Genomic DNA, 20,349 nt, shown 5'->3' on the forward strand with positions numbered 1-20,349 from the left:
TGATTTTTCAAGATATTCTCTTCAGCACTCGGATAAGCCTGCCTCCGTCGTAATTTTCAGTTACGTACTTAGAAATTAATAATTAAATAAACTCACTTATTTGCTTTATCAATTTCGCGGTATGGTGATTTCACCGAAATGCCTCATACATCGCTACCGAGTGACTCATATTAATTACTGATCTAAGCTCACTGAATAAAATTCACATAGATATCATCTAAATGCGTATTAAAATAGTCTGCGAATATTTTAAATTGCTTACGAAAAAACTAATAATTCCGGTTGCTTTATCGTATTGATGATTGCTTAAAAATGTAAATTGGGTGAATAATTGCACAAAACGTAATGTTCTTTTTAACACAAAGAAACGTTTTCTTACTGATGTATGTATGGTTTTGAGATTTCATACATATTTTTGTATTGTAAAGAATTTTCGATGAAAAATAATGTATGTATGTAATATGTATACTATATGAGCAAGTAAAATACGATAGGGAATTCCACGTTCTTTTGAACGATGCAGTCAATGCACATACTAATTATATGTATGTATCAGATGATGTGTTCGATTTCCGGATCGGTCACCATAACATCAACAAGAAGATATTGTTGCATGTCTCAAGAGAGATAAAGAAGTGAGTAACACTGTATAACATTCACCCTTCCGCCCATGATTGAACATTAACACAAAATGCAACTAGTAACATGTATGATATGTTCGATGTACAATACAAACCAATCATTCACGGGTGAGTTTGACGCGCCATCTCTAAAGTTTCATGAATTTGGACAAACTCAAAACATTTTTAAGTGTATTTTTCCAAACATAATGTTATTTTTTTATAACGATTTCTTGGTCTCTAATTACATCAGACAGGATGATGAAACGTTTAGTAAGTTTGTATTTGATTGATTTGAACAGTTGGTTTTTATATTAGGCTCGCCAAGAATCGAACTCAGAACTGTGTAAGTTGTAGCTAACGCGCTAACTAGTGCACTACAATTGTCGGATTTACACAGATTCAAACAAAATACTTTTTAAACATCTTTTAAATGTTACTTTATTTTATCAATAAGCCCTCATTTTTTAATAGTAATTAATTAATTCGTCCGCCTCCGTAGTGTATGGTCAGCACGCTCGGCTTCCGTTCTGGAGGTCCCGGGTTCGATTCCCAAGGGAGGTAAAATAAATATAAGTGATTTTTTCACTGTCATATTTATTCAATATTACCCTGGACTGGTACCTGAAGCGGGGGGCTGATCACCTTTCCTTCATGTGTAAACGACCAAGATAACACTGCGTTTAAATGACGCAGTGCCCTATGCACCATTGGGGTGCGGATAAGGGTTTTATTATTATTTTAATTAATTAATTAAGGTATCTAGTAATTGGTGAAAACGCGAAATTAACATAGTGAATTTATTATTGAAATTTAGTGCTGGGCAGCACTGATTGGTTTATAATTTAAATAATGACTACAGCACTGGAAATTCGTTGCAATGTCTTTTTTTATTTTTGAAATAATGTAATCACAAAATAATTGTATGAATTATCGGTTATCGTCAGTATTCGACTACGTCCGTTGTTTTTTCTGTTAATCAGTCAATTAATATAACGCTTGTGAATACAATACACTAATAACGAAAGGCGATAGTGACAATTCTCTGATTGTGTTGTTTTTTAGAGTACAATTACGAACACATCGTTCGGAAACCAAACGGAAGCGGAATGGATTCGAACAGATGATAACGATTTATTTTAAATTTCGAATGCGCAATTCTAAATAATTTATATATTATATTATCTCTGGTATTCCAAAATAGGAACGAAACCAAGCGTAAAAGGCGGGAACGGAATAATTTTAATGGCTATTAATTTTTGTGATTAGCATTTTAATCTATGGTGTTAGACGCCATTTTTTCGTGTCTTGGCGTTTTTTTCAAATAGAATATTGAAATCATCACCTAAGAATAATTGCGTTTTGTGGGCGGTTGCGTGTTTTTGAATCGAGAAAATATTATAAAACGATTTGATTAGCTAACGTAATATTACAAACATTAAAAAATAAATACGCCAAATTAATATTCATTAATTACGGGTATTAAAATTCCCAAATACCAATAATTTCTCATGATAATAATATTCTAACTAACTAACTAATCGCCACGCTGATTATCCGCAGGGGTAGGCAGAGACAATAGAACGCCACAACACTCTGCCTTTGCAAACATTCTTCGCCTCTTCCACATTCATGAACCTCCTCATACATACCTGCAGATTATTATACCTGATCATGCCAAAGTTTTCTCGGTCTTCAGTCATATCAATTACATTCGCCTCCCCAATAATATCCTCATTTTCTCCAACAGCACAAAATGGTGCACAGAACGCAGCATTGGATTGATGCAGTGTTAAATTAATATCTAATCTAAAGCGATTAAATTTGACATCAAATATCACACCTTAACTTTGGAAAAAGCAAAAGAAATTGTTATTTTAAACTCACATAATTCTGTGGTTAGCATGGTAGGTCATTATGCGAGATTTGATAGAGTTAAAATGACAAAAATTCTCGTTTATAAACCCTTTGGTCGTTATGCGAAATATTGTAATTGTACATAAATATTATAGATATGCCCAACACTATTTTTTTAAATAAATATGATTTGTGTTACTTTACTACCATGAGATGAAGAATTGCGATAGCCTTCGAAGTACGAATGGTACAGTACGTTGCTAACAATAATAATTACAGGTTTCGTCAGTGTAAATCGTATCTATTCAAATTCGAAATCATTCATTACCTTGATAAGTAAGCACTGTAAGTGGTACTTGGGGTGGTACATCACTATTCCCCATTGTGAATTCGATTGTAATTGCCGTTCGATATTTCCCGCGTCGGATTCTCAAGAGTTGGCACAACGCTATTATTATTTGAAATGTGGAACGCATCATTATTTGAAAAGTGTTCGAAATTTTGACAGTAGCGTGATTTTTTTGTTTTGTTTAAATTTAATTCATGTAAGATAGTACCTACCTTAATTGGTGGTTATGGGGAGTTTCATTGCTTAAGTACTATTTTTGACGTGTTTGTTTTAATGTTTATTTATCCTACTAACAAATTTAATTAATGTGGTTTATTTTTAAACTAAGAACTAACTAAACTTTATCAGTTTTGGACCACTGGGTGTTTATAAAAGTCAGCTAAAAGTTTCGATATTTTTCCATTTCCATTTTTATTTTTGTTTTTTTTTTCATTCGTTACTTTTTCTGCTGATGATTATGATCAGTAAACACACTCACACACACATACGCTTACATGGACACACTACACACATAAACACACGCGTACCCACACACACACACACACACATACACATTCATTTGCATAATTTTATTTTAATCTGTGTTGGAACAGGAGGGATAATTTAGTGTGGGCCAATCAGGAACTTGTCAGGACTCTTCAGAAGAAGCCGGACTGTTGACTGTCATCAGCAGACCTTCCGTTCCCCTAGAAGAGGGTTCGCTTGGTGTCCTAGCTTGGTTTATGTTACCAATGTCCATCGTTTGTTAGGATTCGATAGGCTTGTGTCTTTAATATTTTGTTTCCTTCTTCTCCAGAGAGCCACGCTGGCAGAGAAAGAGGTCACCAACCTGAAGGAGCAGCTGGGCGCGGGGGGCGCTGTGTCCCCGCCGCCGCCCTCGCCGCCCAGCGGGGCCGACAGCGGCCCGGAGGACAAGGCGCCCCCCGACCCCGCGGAGCCCGACGGCCCGCTGGACGGCAAGCTGGACAGGGCCAACTGCAACAACAACAACAGCATCAGCTCCACCAACCACTCCACCAACACGTCCGGCAGCCTCGAGATGGAACTGGCTGCCAAAGAAAAAGAGGTGAGCCGAAGAAAAATATGTTTTTTTGACATCTCATCAAAGATGAAGAAGAATATGGAAGTCTGGGCATTTACGGGGCTGACGATCGTCATAGGCTGGTTTGAGTGATCACTTTACACACGTATAACATTCACCAATTCTATCCATTATTGACAATCACACCACTCAACTTCTTGGAAGTTCTATATACATATATTAACCAATTTAGAAACCTTGTTCTTGAATCACTAGAACTTCACCGGAGACATCTATTGGTGAGATGAAAAGAAGCTTTTTATTGAGAAGAAACTCTTTTATTAGTATGTGAGTTCCGAATCCTGGATTTCAATCACACACGTGAGAAACGCCGTAAACGAGTAATAAACCTTATAAAATGTTTTTTTGACCGTTAAATGTAATAATTTGAAATTGATGAGACACGACCATACTTACAGACAGCAATTGAGAGATGAGTTATGATCAATAAGTTGAGGAGACGATTCCGCTCATTGATTGAATTATCGATAGCAACACTAGAGGAGGGGGATTCGCCCCGTGTGGAGACCAATAAATCAATTAAAAAGGGACGAACTTTAAATTAAAATTGACAGTTTATTAAATAACCATAGACAAATGGAGAAAAATAACAACGCTTTATTGACCGTTGATTTGCCGAAATGGCCGCACAATTGGATTATCCGGTTTCCATTGTTTTAATGTGTTTCTCAATAGGCACAGTTCCCATGGCTCGGTTTCCAGCATCGTTCAACCCATGGCCTGCGTAACTCAGTGGCTTTAAATTCTTATAATTATAACCAATATTTTCACATCAATCAATCTACATTTCTGATCATTTTCTATAAAAGTCTTCTTTTTCTTGGTGTAGGCCTTGTGGCCTGTTTTTAAGAGGGAATTAATTAGCGTCCTGCGATGTTGAATTCCAGCTATTAATCCATATCTTTAGTGGTATGCCCAGGAGTCATCTACCTTGAGGTTTGCCGTGCAATATGATGTGGGGGAGTCTGGATGGTTTTATTCTCCTCACATGCGCATACCATTGTGTTCTTCGTTATCTTTCCCACCTTACTACATCTTTGATCTCGCATATTTCTCTTATCCTGGTATTCCTTATTTTATCTGTGAGTAAGGAACTTATTAGCCATCTGTTGAATGAAATAGCAATACACGCAGTAACAAGCGCTGCTTATGGCCGACAGCATGCTTCTTGACAGGTGCTATCAATAAGCAAGCTATTTTTGATGTTTTCGATTGCATTTTCATAGACTTTTATTATATTCATTGATTCACACGCATTGTGAAATTTAACACAATTGATGTGTGTGCTTTCTGTTTAATTTATTTTTCATTTAACCAGATTGAGTCACAGCAACGCATGTCCGGGTAAAATTAGTCAAAAATAAAACTTTTTTTATTCTAAAATGATACGTCATTAAAAGTAAATCCTAATAATGCGTTTATTTGATCCTTAATAGTAGATATCATTTAAAGGCAGAATTAAAATTACTCGTTTGTAACAAAATAATACGGTGTTAAATAAACGACATTTGTTTGTTTTCTGAACTACATATTGGTATCTACAATATACATGTTGAATTTACATTCGTCCAAGCCACAGGTGCTCAATTTTTTTTAGTCCAGCACCCCTTGCTAAAATATTTAGTCGATTCAGGAAACGAAATTGCTTGAATGTCCTCTCGCATATAGCAGTGAGGGACATTAATATACATATTGCCCACTTAACGGTTCTCCACTCAGTCTCCTAGGGCATCTAGTATCCGGCAATATATCTCTCCAGGGGAGCGGTACCGCGACCTTTGAGAACCACTGATCTAGGCTCTCGATTCTCTTTGTTCCTGAATGAGATAACATATTGAGTGTGGATCGAATGAGTCACATGATGACTTTGAAAAAAAAATGTAATTAATCACACTTGCGCTGTAGTCTGAAGTCATGCATGGTTTACCAAGGAATAATAATTATTTATTATTTATGTTGTAACAAAACATGGTTTTGATACTCAAATACGAACTACGCTTACAATGTAACACTTCTGAATATTGTTCTTACAAATCCTACTCTCCTGGTATTCAATGTTCAAGACAGCGTCAAATTTTGTATTTAAATTCATCAATACAAAAACTAAACAAACTTACAATCACGCCGCTTCTCCGCAGGGGTAGGCAGAGGGAATAGAACGCCACACCAACCAATTTTTGCAAAAAAATATTACCTCTTCCATATTTTTGCATTTTTTCATACATACGCGCAGATTATTCCAACTCCTGACCTGACCATTTTCAAGTAATTGAAATACTTGATCATGCCAAGTTTTCCTCGGTCTTCCATTGCTTCTATTACCAACCACATTCACCTCAAAAATGTTCTCTCAGACTAAACGTTGTATGATAGATATGCATTATCGATTAAATTAAGAAAGTTGTGTTGAGATGGTTTGGACATGTGAATCGAATGAGTGAAGAAAGGATAGTTAAACATATTACAATTTTTATGAGATAATGTATATGTGTTTTAATTTTTATGTATTTTTTTATAAGTGATTTTTTCACTCTCATATGAATTCCATATTACCCTGGACTGGTACCTGAAGCGGAGGGCTGAAAACCTTTCCTTCATGTGTTAAATTATTTGTGTGATTTTTAATTCTTGTTTCATGTTTTGAGCTCATTCAATAAGCATTTTTTTTTTTTTAATATCCTTTGACTGATAACGACTGTAACAAGTTATTTTAAATTTATGTTTTTTCATTTCCGTCTTTATTCGTGGCCATTTTTGTCTTTTTAACGCGTCGAGTCGCAATGTCATGTCTGAGAATCATGATCGTTAAGAGTGTCAATGATGTAATCTTCGTCAAACATCGCACGGAATCGACAAAAACACTGGTATTATTGATGCCCAAAGGCCGTAAAACAAACACCGCTAACTCGGTAAATTGAAAGTAATCTAGGGGTCGTTATCGGGTGAAAAATTAAATGTCCGCTTCGAACATTAGCATAAAAATTTTAATCGTACCCAGCCGTGTACGGGTGGCTCCGAGGTTCGCCAGCGCGGCGTATACATCAGGAATATTATCGCTGCATTTTATAAAGATCTAGACTTTATGACAAATGTCACGAGATTGGTTCGGCGCGATAAAGCTTATCATGTAATGCTGCCGTCAGACTTGCGGTTCGTGCCGTGTCGCGTGAGGTGTGATTGCGCCCTAACTTGCTAAGTTCCCGCTCCGAAATGGCAATGTGGAAAGTGTAGATGGTGTCGACCATTTTTTTTCCATGACTGTTGCGCCGATTGACTGTTTAAGATGCTAAATATAGATAAAAAAGAACTCATTTAAACAAAAAAAATTAAACACGACCCACTGAACTAAAATTCAACAATTGTAATGCGGCTTCAACGTCTTTGGAAAAATTCAATATATATTACTATAAAGCGTAATTACTCTTTTTTTATTTCATCTCACGTCTTGGTCAGGTTAGGGGAGTATGAATAATCGACGGGCATGTATGAATGTGGAAGAGCTAAAAATTGATTTTAAAAAAAACAGATTAGTGTGGCGTTCTATTCTCTCTGCGTACCCCTGCGGAAAAGCGACGTAGCGGTTACTTAGATAGTTACTTTCGTCAGTAAATATTTTATTCATTATCCTGGACTAGCAACTTTCTATTAATGATACTCTTCTAATATGAGTTAAACACCAATCAAAACATGTTATTTATCCCTTTTTTATATTTAAAAAAATATAATAAAAATTGGTACCGCCACTGACCTTATCTTCCCTCGCGATCCGCCCGCAAGCCGCGCTCCGAGTACGGGGCGGCCAGTGGCGTATCGTGCAAGCGCGCTGCCCCCACTCGAGATGCATAATTCAAACTATCCCATCGTTATTCATACAAAACAAGCGCAAAGAATGTCCCGCAACACGGGGTGACTCGGGTTTTCATGCCCTCTTTATAACTTTCTACTTCAATGAATGTACACGGTCAGATAACAGAAATCTTTATGGATTTTTCTAACATCCATTATTTCAACCGTAATACCACTATTGCCCCCACTTATTGACTACTCAAATAAAACAGGATTTTGTCACAAATATATAGCTCACTTCTTTCAACAACATCATATATCAAAAAACTTGATTTTTCAGGAGATAGTATTTAAAGTTTTAAAATATAATTAAATGAATAAAAAATAAATATCAAGCCACTTACTAAACTTTTTACTGTGCAACAGATCTTTTAAGGTAAAACCTGAATGTTTTTTCTCCATTTGAAAAATATTTAGTTTATTTAAAGAAATAATTAAACAATACCTTTTCTTCAAAATGCAAAAACAACAATTTCTACCCTGTAAATATGAAGTTAAAAATATGCCGCTTTTGCTGGGATATAGTATAATACATTTTCTGGGAGTTTCGAAAACATGCACAACTGACAATTGTCGATTTTTGATATATGACGTTGTTGAAAGGAGTGAGCGATATGTTTACAAATATTTTTTTTTTTAATGTTTGTTAAGATGGTGCGGGCATGTAATTCTAAGGAGTGAAGAAAGGGTAATTAAACAAATTTATGAGGCGAATGAGGTTGGTAATAGAAGCAGGGGAAAACCGAGATCAAGTATCTCAAATACATACTTGAATGTGGTAAGGTAGAAATTATTGGAATAGTCGAAATAATCGGCGGGTTGGTATGTATAATATGAGGAGACGCATAATGTGAAAGAGGCGAAAATTGCTTGCAAAGATAGAGTGGCGTGGCGTTTTATTCTTTCTGCCTACCCCTGTGGAGAAGCGCCCTGAGTTAGTTAGTTTATATGTGAAAAAAATCGAGTTTCACTGACATACAATAATGTTTCACTGAATAAATCTAGCAATTAATGATATTCATAAGTTAAATTAAAATTTTAACTTCAGTATGGTATTATGTGTATTGCGTTAAGAAGGCATGATGCTTAGTTTATTTTCATTTCCATAAATTTGATCAGTTGCGCACTTGTATTTTTTTTCAAATAAAAAATGTTCTATCCTTTTATTATTCCAGTCTTTCTTTAGGGAAGAAAAGCGTCATTGTTCGCGGTATTAACAGTATCAAAAATAATTCAAACCCCTCAAACCATTTTACATTTATTTCTTCTTACTTCTGTCTGTAACACCTATATTCGTGCACCATCACACCTCACTTTCCCCTTTTCTATTTTTCTCGATCGGAGAAAAAATGTCTTAATAATAATAATAAAGGTCCATGATACCACGCTTTTCCCGATTTCCCCTACGCGGAAAAATGACGGTAGGAGATATTGAATTTTAATACCTTATTGTTTTAATAACACCCTCTTTCCCCTATTTTTGAAATCTTGAAGGAATATATTAATAAATTTCACCCCCTTTTCGTTTTTCCGACCACCCCAGTGGGTACAGTAAAAAATATTAATATAATCATGATATATTTCGCGAATATAACCGCAAAACAAAGCCATTTTGTGTCCCCTTCGATTTCGAATTTAATGCAGGAAAAAAACAATTGTATAATTTATATGGTTCATTTTTATAAAATGCCATTTCAATGATAGGTTAATTAATTTTATTTCATTTTCAAAGGAAATTCCTTAAAATTTCATTGAAAACATACAATATTTTCATTAATTGAAGTTACTGAAACTTTGTAATAATATTTATTAATTTAAAAAAAATAAATACATAATTGGTAAATACAACTTATTGTAGACATCTGTAGTATTTACCAAGTAAATATTAAATTTAATACCAAATTCAAGAATGATTTCTCATTTTCAATACACCTTTTAATTATGTATTTCTTTACATTTTTATACATCTAAATATTCTTGTAATAAATCCATAATTTAAAAACGTGTTTACTTTAAACAACGATGCAATGTGCTGGCTTGAAACACATTAAAAAGCAAAATAATATAAAACAAAGTTATTTATATAAAACTACAGTTGTTTTAAACAAAGAGAATGGCATAAATTCGAACGTATCATTACTTATACACAGCAATAATTGTTATGTACGCTTTGTAGGTAAATTTGAATATATTTGTATTAAACCTGCACAACTTTAAGTTTTTATTACTTTCCAAAGCCTTATTTCTTTGCATAATTTTATCTCCCGCCCCCGAAGACTACGTTTCAGGGGTGTTACGCCGTGAAAATCGTCGAATAAAATTGGCCATAAAAAAGCGGCAAAGCACCCCCAAAAACATCCCCAACGAACCGAATACTTCGCGTCTATATGTACTTAGATATATTATTTCTAAATGCGTTATGCCTTGTTCCGATAATCGAAGGAAATTGCCGACATTCATTCCAACAACCTGCTTTGTATATTAGTTGAAACTACCCTTTATAAGTCTTTTATAAAAATGTATTCTTCTTGTTTATTTCTAAACATTTTTTTGTTCTTACCATAACATCATTTTTTAAATTAATTGTTTCAATAATTGTGCTTTTCACCTCTAGTCAATAGAACATTTTCGTTTAGTTAATAGATTTAAACCTATTGAAAAAAGTCTACTTTTTTGTACAATTTCTATACTTTCAATAATGTTAATAAATGACGACTACTTTTTCTTGTATAATACTTCTCCTATCTCCACAGTTTCCCCTCTTATTTTACACATAAACAGAAGGAACATTAAGCTTTCATTGCATATTGCAAACATTGTGTTTTTATTAATATCGTATATTCTTAATAATGCATCAATTTGTTTACAAATTGCAAAGTCGTCAAATTTTATTTGAAGCCCTGAAAATTCAAGATGCCTTCAGGAAATCTACGAAATTATTCACTGAAAATGTTGTACTTAGCATTACGTTTACTCGAAATAGACTGAAACTGAAATCATCCCATGAAATTATAACTATTTATTTATTTAACACATTATCTATTAAAAATAGTTCATTTATTTTTAAATTAATAACATATTAAATACTCGATATCTTTATATTCTGATCGAATTTGTATACTTACGAGTTCACTAAGCAAATTGGAATACAAAGCTAACTATCAAAAAATATAGTACTGTTTGATAAGTTGTATAGTCATTTTTTCTTCATATAATTTACGATAAGTTGATAATTTATCAATTTATTGTAATGCCCTCAGTTTCATAAAATTGACAAAAGGAAATGAAACGGAAAGCTAGAAAACTTATTATTTTTGTCACGATCAAACTTTGGGACATTTGCATGTTTTGCAAGCAAGAGGGCACTACATTAACTGTAGGTATGTACAGTTTTTTTTTACATAAGGCAAATGATATATTGTTGGTTATATAAAAATTCTACTAAAAGGTCGTTTTTTGTGTAGCATAAAAAAAACTATAATATCATGGTCAAAAACATGATAAATTACTGATCAAATATGTTAAATCGACGTAAATTGTTCTTCATCTCTTCTGTATCGAAAATTGGTGTATAATTCAGCATCCTCAATCAAACTTAAGTAACTCATCACCAAACCTTTCTAAAGTAATTAATTCCAATAAAAACTGCAACCCTCCGAAAAAGTCACCCTTGAGTATCTCGAAATCTGGAGGCGGTCGTATTTTCTAAAAAACAAACGCCTTTTAGTCTTAAATAAACAATCTCTGACCTTCTCACCCCTCCGAGGCCTGTCAATAATCTTACACCACCCCTATAATATTCACCTCAATGTCTAAGACCCTAAGTCCTCGATTCCAACAACCCTGGTGTCAATAAATACGTCTTTGTAAAGAAATATCTTCCCCTATTTGTAAGCGAAAGGATGGCTACTGAAAAGTCCTTTTATTTTTCACCATTAATTAAAGGAAACTCATTAATATTTAGGGTTGATACGATTTCTCCAATGATGAAAAATGCTGTGACAAAAAATATCTAAATCTTTTGTTTTTCTTAAACCATTTTCATTTTGATCAAGTTTTTAATATTTTTATATAAATCGTACACTTTAAAGTACTACAGATTGATAAGCCAAACGTTAAACTTATATATCTTTTAAGAATGTTTCCAATTTAGATACATATAATAAAATAACAACATATTTTTTGGCTTTTATTTTATACCTTTCTTTCATATTTTCCACTTGTATTTAAAATAAAACTGGAAAAAACTAAACAACTTTTTTTTACTATATAAAATGTAATTTAACAAAGAAATGTCAGTATGAAACCTAAATCTTACAAAAATACTACTGCAATAATAATATAACAGTATTTATTGCACGATGACATTCAACTATTTACAGTAACTTAAAGTAAGTAAACACAAAAGAAATAATTTGAAAAAAAGTACTTAAATGCATTTTCACTATTGTTATACATTAAATTTAAATTTTGCACTAAAATTTCTTGGTGGAACTGCATTTTATATAATAAAATAACAACTATTTACATTTTCCCCAGTTTTATTTTATTTGATGGGGTTTCAGATCATTATCTTACACACATTTGAAAACTGCAGTTTCCTTTAAAATTTTCTAAATAAATATATTTTTAAACATGTTATCTGAAAGCAGACATCGTCTAGTAAATATTGCAGTGATTTCTCCTCAATATCTGCCGTTAAAATGTTCAAGTCCCTCTCTCTATTTAATTATCAAAGGAAAATGAATGAAAGAAGCACCGGGCAACCCATTCCCTAGGGATACCAGCGCGAAATAAAAATCCACCAAAGTAGAAATATTATTCGATAAAGACTGTAAACACTTGCCCGGTACATTGTAATACCGGTATTACCGAACGTGATTTTTTGCAGGGCCGAAACGAGTGTATTTGTAACTTAAAAAGTATAAATATATTTAACCGTCGTAAGTTTGACGATTATCACCCATTCAGTAATAAAAGGTTCCATTAATTGATTCGGCAGTCACTTTGTGGTAAAATGTATCAATTTTTCATTAAAGTTTTACTTGGTAAATATGACTATTTCTTAAAATCTATTGTGACACGTGTTTTGATGTATTCAAATAAAAGGTTCACTTATATATAACATTGCTTACTTCAATATTAAATTAACAATAAAAAAGCTATAATTTTTAAAAATCATATTCAACATTATGATTTACGAAAGTAATATCTGAATTAATCATTTTATTAGTACCTTACTAAAATAATAGAAAATCACCTTTTAAATTTATTTCTTCCGTTATATACTGGTATTTTACCAACTCTTTAATCGTATTTGGGAAAATTCATATTAGATTTTCTAATAAAATGTTCCAAAACTATTTTTTTTATCTAATACCCTACTTTTGCATCTAATATCCTAAGAATAATAGTAATAATTCGGAAAAAACCTACCTTTAAACCGATTTTCTTTATCAAAATTTCTATACACAAAATCAGATAAAGGTGTACATAGAATTTTGGTAAAGGAAAATGGTAAAAATTGTTGTTAAATATTTATGGGGGTGCCAAACGCAAAATAATGTACAAATTATAAAAGAAGTCCTCCCCTGCAATTTCCCACAGCAAAACTTTTATGAACTTAGTATAAGTCCTGCTGCATTGATTGAAGAAGTGTCCTTATCCGATTATTCCGTCGTCCTTTAAGCTCCAACATCCTGAGGCTAAGTTCACCTTTTCACAGCGCAGTCTCCAGTCTTCTATTTCCGATACTCTACTATTTTGTATTAATTCTGCAAGTTTTCTAAAGATTTTCCCCAACACAGAGATTTTGTTTTGTTTTTGTTTGTGGCGACAGACGCACTGGAACATTATCATAACTTTAAAAAATTCATATTTTATTGATTGAAATTTTAAGTTTTTATACATCAGATAAATTAATCTTAACACATACAAAAATATACCATAAATATACATACTATTTACCTAATTTATAAGGCGAATGTAGGAAAAATTGGAATGATCAAGTATGTCAAATACTTGAAAGTGGTCAGCTCAGGAGTCGGTCTAGAAAAATCTACGTTATTTCCTTTATATTTTAAAAATAATAACTTTTTGATGTTTTTTTTTAAATATTAAATTAGGTTTAATTGGGCTAAGTTTAGATATTTTTGATCCCATTAAAATATATAGTAAATACCATACCTAATTTTTGTATTTAAATACATTCGTAAGTTTATTTTCTATTCCATGTCAAATTATTGCACACCTGTCTGTCAAGTACAGTAGAAAGTGATTACGTTCATATTCTATGCATAAAATTTACATTTAAAAACAAATCACAGTTAGTTTGAATGTAAAATTATTTTTTCAATTTTAGAAATTCAGTAGCTTTTCTGCTGAATCAAGGATATCGGTATATTTTCATCCTGTCTCATCCCCTTGAAGGATAACTCTAAAGGGGGTTGTTTTACACCGATCTGCAATAACCGGAAGAGGTTTTATTGGTTTTCCCTTTTATACTTCTCTATTCCTACTTTTTTATATCTGTTTTCAAATAAATCAAAAGCCGCGAGATGAATTCTACCAAAGAAACATCGAGCAGTTGAATTTTGTTTATTTGAAGAAAATACGAAATACTCCCGTCAAATTCCATTTTTGGTTGTTTGTTTTTATTTAAAGCTATTACATTGAATTAAGTATTTTTTTTACATTACTTCATGTGTAGAGGTCCTCACCAAAACGTTACATTTTCATTACAAATGATTTTAAGTAATCAGGAATTCTAGCTTATAAAATTGTTACGTTTTGGTGCAATCTAATGATTTTATATTAGTTTTACACGGGATTAATCACGTTTTGTCGTAACTCTAATTAAGATTTTGATAGAATACAGTACACAGAACAGATTTGCATTTAAAGGATTTTTTTGTGCAATATTAGATATGTAACTTTTTAGTGAGGACATCCACATATCGCTCACTCCTTTCAAGAACGTCATAAATCAAAAAACTTGATTTTTCAGGGGAACGTTTTTAAAGTTTAAAAATATAATACAATGTTTTAAAAATAATATCAAGCCACTTACTGAACTTTTTACTGTACAACAGATCTTTTTAGGTAAAACTTGAAGGTTTAGTTACCATTTGAAAAATATTTAGGATATTTAAAAAAATAATTAAACAAAACTTTTTATTCAAAAATGCAAAAACAACACTTTCTGCCCCGTAGCCGGTAAATATTAAGTTTATAATTTGATTCTTTTGCTGGGATATAGTACATTTTCTGGACATTCTGAAAACACGCACAACTGAAAATTGTCGATTTTTGATTTATGACGTTCTTGAAAGGAGTGAGCGATATGTATGATACTTTTGATCTAGAATAAAAGGATTTATAAAAAAAACGTTTTATTTTAAAAGTTAATGAATACTTTCGTGTTCAACTCAAATGGGAAACGATCTTGAGATCTTTGTATTATAATACAGCATTCAAACTCTTACAATTCGTAGTTATTTGATACTATAAAATATACTCATTTTTTTAAACTTACAAAATGTGAACTTTTAAAAGCTTTAAAATCGTTAAAACTTCACTAAACGAAAAAATAATTTTGAAAAAAAGCAAAATCTTTTTAATGATTTTTATTTATATATCTGGAATGTAAGACGGGTGATTTACGAGGTTTTTTTTCTCGTTATTTACGATCAGGACAACGAAGCATCTAATCAAAGCATTGCTCTGTGTATTAGCTATGGATAAGGAGAATAAAAATGAAAAGTGCGCAATTTAATTGGTCTAACCAAATAACTCGAGTGAAGTGTTCCCATTTAGAAAATATCAGGTGAAAAAAAAATCGTTTGATACCAATAATTTATGAGAAACAGGTGTGCGCTTCTTTGGTGAATTATTTCTCAAGCCAGTGGTGCATTCAAGTGCGGAAAAGCAAAAAAAAACATAAAATTTAAAAACCAAATTAATTATTGATGGAAAACTTGAAATATTGTATCGTGTGTGGCCGAAACGTCCCACGGCAGTATAAATAAAGATTCCTGTTTTTATTTACACTTAAAAATTGGCAGGAAGCTAATATTTCAATGGTCGGTTTAAAAATATACCCGAACAGATGCAAAAACCGATTTTTCTTCAACCTGCACAATTTCCAAATCACTTGGGAGGATTATAACGTTTGAGAAAAATCATTTTTTAAACTACAGTGATTCTGCTGACCCCGTTTTAGCGTCGGTCATCTACCGCCGAAATAGATCACACCTTTAGTATCAATAGTACTACACTAATGTCTCCATTTACACGGTAGATACACCGTGTAAAAAAAGTATACTAAAATTACAATGAATAAAATATAGTGGAAAGGTTTTCTTATATAAAAATCAATTCAGGACATCAAATAATAATATTAATTATTGCTCGTTCCAACACTTATCACATCCAATTGATTTTAGGAATTATTATATTTTTTAATAAAATGTATACATAACTAACTAATTAACTAACTAACTAATTAAGTAGGCAGAGAGAATAGCAAGCCACACCAATCTGTCTTTACAAACAATCTTCGCCTCTTCCACATTCATACATTTTCTCATACCTACATATACGTCGATTATTCCGACTCCTGACCTGACTGACCACTTTCAAGTATTTGAAATACTTGATCATGCCAAGCTTTCCTCGGTCTTCCTCTGCTTCTATTACCAACCACATTTACCTCATAAATTAATGTAATATAATACATTTGATTAAAATGATAAAATACATTTAAAAATAATAAGTTATACTCGAAATTTGGCATGATCAGGTGTGTCAAATACGAAAATGGTCAGATCAGGAGTCGAAATAATCGGCGGGCATGCATGATGAGATGCATGAATGTGGAAGAGGCGAAGAAAGTTTGCAATGACAGAGTGGTGTGGCGTTCTATTCTCTCTGCTTACCCCGCGGTGAAGCGGCGTGATGGTTATTTAGTCAGTTACTAGATAGTTCAGTTATACTAATTTAAGGAAATCCAACGCTTTGATATTATTTGTGGTTAACTCGCAAAATATAGATACATATATTTGTATTCGAATTTCGAACAGTATTTATGATAAAACAAAATGGCGTCCGGCCTTTTTGACATTTGAATAACCTTTATTTTCTCCCACTTCGCTCATTTGCATACAAGTTTCTGATAAATATTTTCAAAATTAGAACACCCTCTTTCTATTGTAGCGCCGGATTGGTGAGCCGAACTCACTCGATTACGGATTTCAAACACTTTGATGACGTGTTTATTGGCCGATTTATTTTGAATTTCGAACACTGATGAGTTTACAAACGCGTTCCAATTTCGAACTAACACCGGTGGGTTTAAATAAATAGTCTTCGAGTATTTCTCTCCTGTCAAAACAATACCTCGTATGTCATCAATTTGTCAAAAATTACTTGAATTTATTTTTGGTACAAATACTTAAAGAAATAAAAAATATAAAAAAAACACTGCTTGACTGAATCTTGTAAGCCAAAAAAATATATATAATAATAAATAATAAAATAATAATAATAAACCCTTATCCGCACCCCGATGGTGCATAGGGCACTGTGTCATATAATCGCAGTGTTATCTTGATCGTTTACACATGAAGGAAAGGTGATCAGCCCTCCGCTTCAGGTACCAGTCCATGGTAATATTGAATAAATATTACAGTGAAAAAATTAATTATATTTATTTTACCCCCCTTGGGAATCGAACCCGGGACCTCCAGAACGGTAGCCAAGCATGCTGACCATTACACTACGGAGGCGGACATATATTATCAATAAAAAAAAATTTATTTTTTTTTAAATTTTCATACGTATATAATATTCCCGATGAGTAATTTCCATTTTTCATTTTGGGACATGGAATTAAGGTTAACAAGACTGAAACACCAATGAGATCGTTAAAAAATCGTTATATTTCTATTTTAACTTATTTTTCACTTGTTATATATGGCATATGTTAATATTTTAATCGAAAATGATTACATGGATGCACAAACGTTTGCTCTAAGCGTTTGAAAATTTATAGCCTAATATAATATTTAAGTGATAATTTAGCTGTTGGTGAAATCCTTTGAACACGCTCTGTTATTGATTTTATTATTATTCCACTCATAATTATAAACATAAGTGCATTTAAGTATTTCCAGAATATAGCCATACTAAAAATTCATTTTGTTTAAAGTTTTTTTTTCTTCTTTTTCGCAGGTAAGTCAAAAAAAATACATCGAGTGTACACCAGTCTTTGAAAAAATGTGAAAACGACGCCTGTAAATTGTAGGTACGTACACTAAACCAATCAATTTTTCAGGTCGGTTTTTTTATGATTATAATAAAATCATAAGTTTCTGGTTGTGGTCCCGTAGTTAGTGTCGCGAACTCCTCTTAAGTCAGAGTTTCTGGGTTCACAGGCACCTTATCACAATTTGATACCTATTTTTAATAATTAGCCGAGTAGGCTCACTGAAATAGTATAAAATTGAAGTATTTTTGTAAATAATAAAAAGACAAATATTTCTCTATTTTTTTTTAATATTCAGTGCTTTTTTCCATGTAACGCGGTCCGGTACCTTTTTTCAGGGATATATTTTTTTTTAATTTTCATAATAAATTAGACGAAACAATGTTTGCGCTTACGTAATTACAAAATCTATATTTATATTATTCGTCAAAAAAAATAAAATATTGTATAGTAATGAATATTTAAATGATATTTGAATATATGTATTTTTTTTCATAAAAAGCTTAAAAAAACATAAAGTGAGTTCCAGAACCTTTTTTTTGTTTTAAAAACAGCCCTGAAAACATGTATTGAATTCACTACTTTTATCTTGTTTAATTTCTTGGAATTAGCAATCGTGTGGTTAACACGCAGTCTATGAAAGATTTAAAAAAAATCGTGAAAATTTGAAATTATAAAATTATTGAATCAAGTTACAATCACGAAACAGGAATTTTATAGATCTTATCGTGTTGATCATCTAAAAAAATCGTTCGGTACAGTAAAAAAAAGTGGAAAAAACTTTTTTAAACGTGAACGTACACTCCGTGATTTGAAAAAACAATCAGATCACGCGTTCGGGTTTTTTTGTCGTTAAAATGAGTCTAATATAATATCAAAATTGTCATAGCGTGTTTCTGGTAAATTACAAACCTCTCAATTCCGAAAATTCCCAGGCTGTAATTGATACCATGGTAAGATGAAATCTTTAGTTCCTTATCTACAACGAAAACCGGGCCAACTCACAAATAAAAGAAATATGATATATATTTAAAAGATAACAAACACAAAACTCATACTGCCCAAAAATTTAAGCAGTATATTTAGTACACTAATGCTGTTTTTATTATGAATATAATCAATTTAAACGCAATAATTTCACTTACAGAACGTTATCAACTCGTATAATTACGCGACTAGTATAATTGTCCGCCTCCGTGGTGTAATGGTTAACCTTTATTGTTACCGTGCTGAAGGTCCTGGGTTCGATTACCAGGGGGTGGTGAAAAAAATTTTTCGTGATTTTACACTCTAATATTTATTTAATATTACCGTGGACTGGTCCCTGAAGCGCAGGAGTGATCACCTTGCCTTCATATTAGTAACGATTAAGATAACACTGTGTCAATACGATGCAGTGCCCTACGCACCATTGATAGATTGAGAGATAATTAAACAATTAAATTTGATTTTCCATGCAGACAATTCCAAAAAATGTAATTCATTTTGTAGTTAGGTACCCATTTTAAATTGTATTTCTAATGACGTTTATTTTTTTTGTACTCTTGGGTATTTTTCTAGTATTCAATAGTTCAAATAATCGTCTACTTACTGTTTATATCGTTGTTTAAAACTGCTACCACTTTTCGAAACATTATGCTAAAAGTGTCGTAGCTCGGTTTTCTTTGTGGAGTTCGAGTACATATTCTATAATTTTATTCTTGATCTATAACATTTTGTTGCTATCTTTCGTGCTTCGTCAAACCTTTTTGTTCTTATTTCAATACAAGTCGTTTGTATTATCTCTTGATCATGTCGTAATTCATATTAAATTATAGACCTCAATATCCGAGTGACAAGTCTTATTTTAATATAAAAAAACAGCTTAAATATAGTTTGTGAACAAGTATCCTTGGTATGTTACCCACGCAATTATTATAATACGTGTTGTGATATCGACATATGAAGTGCAACGTATCTTGAGTTTGTCCTTTAATAAATCTAAATTTAACGCTTAATGTTATATTTCTTTATTATCACTTTTTTATAAAAATTCAAATATGTTATATAGGTAAGATAAGTCATCAGTGACGTACACGGAGATTTATATTTTCAATCAAGGTTGATATACATTAGAAGTATCTTCTTCTTCTTAAAACTCTTATCCGCATTCGATGGTGCATAGGGCACTGCATCATAAAAATGCAATGTTATCTTGATCATTAACACATGAAGGAAAGGTGATCAGCCATCCACTTCAGGTACCCAGTCCAGGGTAATATTGAATAAATATTAGATTGAAAAAATCACTTGTATTTTTTTAATCCCCCCT

The 20,349-nt window shown here is 32.3% G+C and overlaps 1 protein-coding gene across 4 annotated transcripts in view; it reads left to right on the forward strand.

Moving 5' to 3' along the window:
• Window positions 1-20,349, forward strand: part of ct (homeobox protein, cut) — a 227,335-nt gene that overhangs the window by 108,875 nt on the left and 98,111 nt on the right. For all 4 annotated transcript variants that reach the window (XM_088273802.1, XM_088273803.1, XM_088273806.1 and 1 more), the window contains exon 3: window positions 3,623-3,892. In XM_088273802.1, the coding sequence (XP_088129928.1) occupies window positions 3,623-3,892 (270 nt within the window). The remainder of the gene's footprint in view (window positions 1-3,622; window positions 3,893-20,349) is intronic.

The sequence above is a fragment of the Brachycentrus maculatus genome, unplaced genomic scaffold (genome assembly GCF_059751285.1).
Source record: "Brachycentrus maculatus isolate JH-2025_06_01 unplaced genomic scaffold, ASM5975128v1 h1tg000605l, whole genome shotgun sequence".
Taxonomy (NCBI): Eukaryota; Metazoa; Arthropoda; class Insecta; order Trichoptera; family Brachycentridae; genus Brachycentrus; species Brachycentrus maculatus.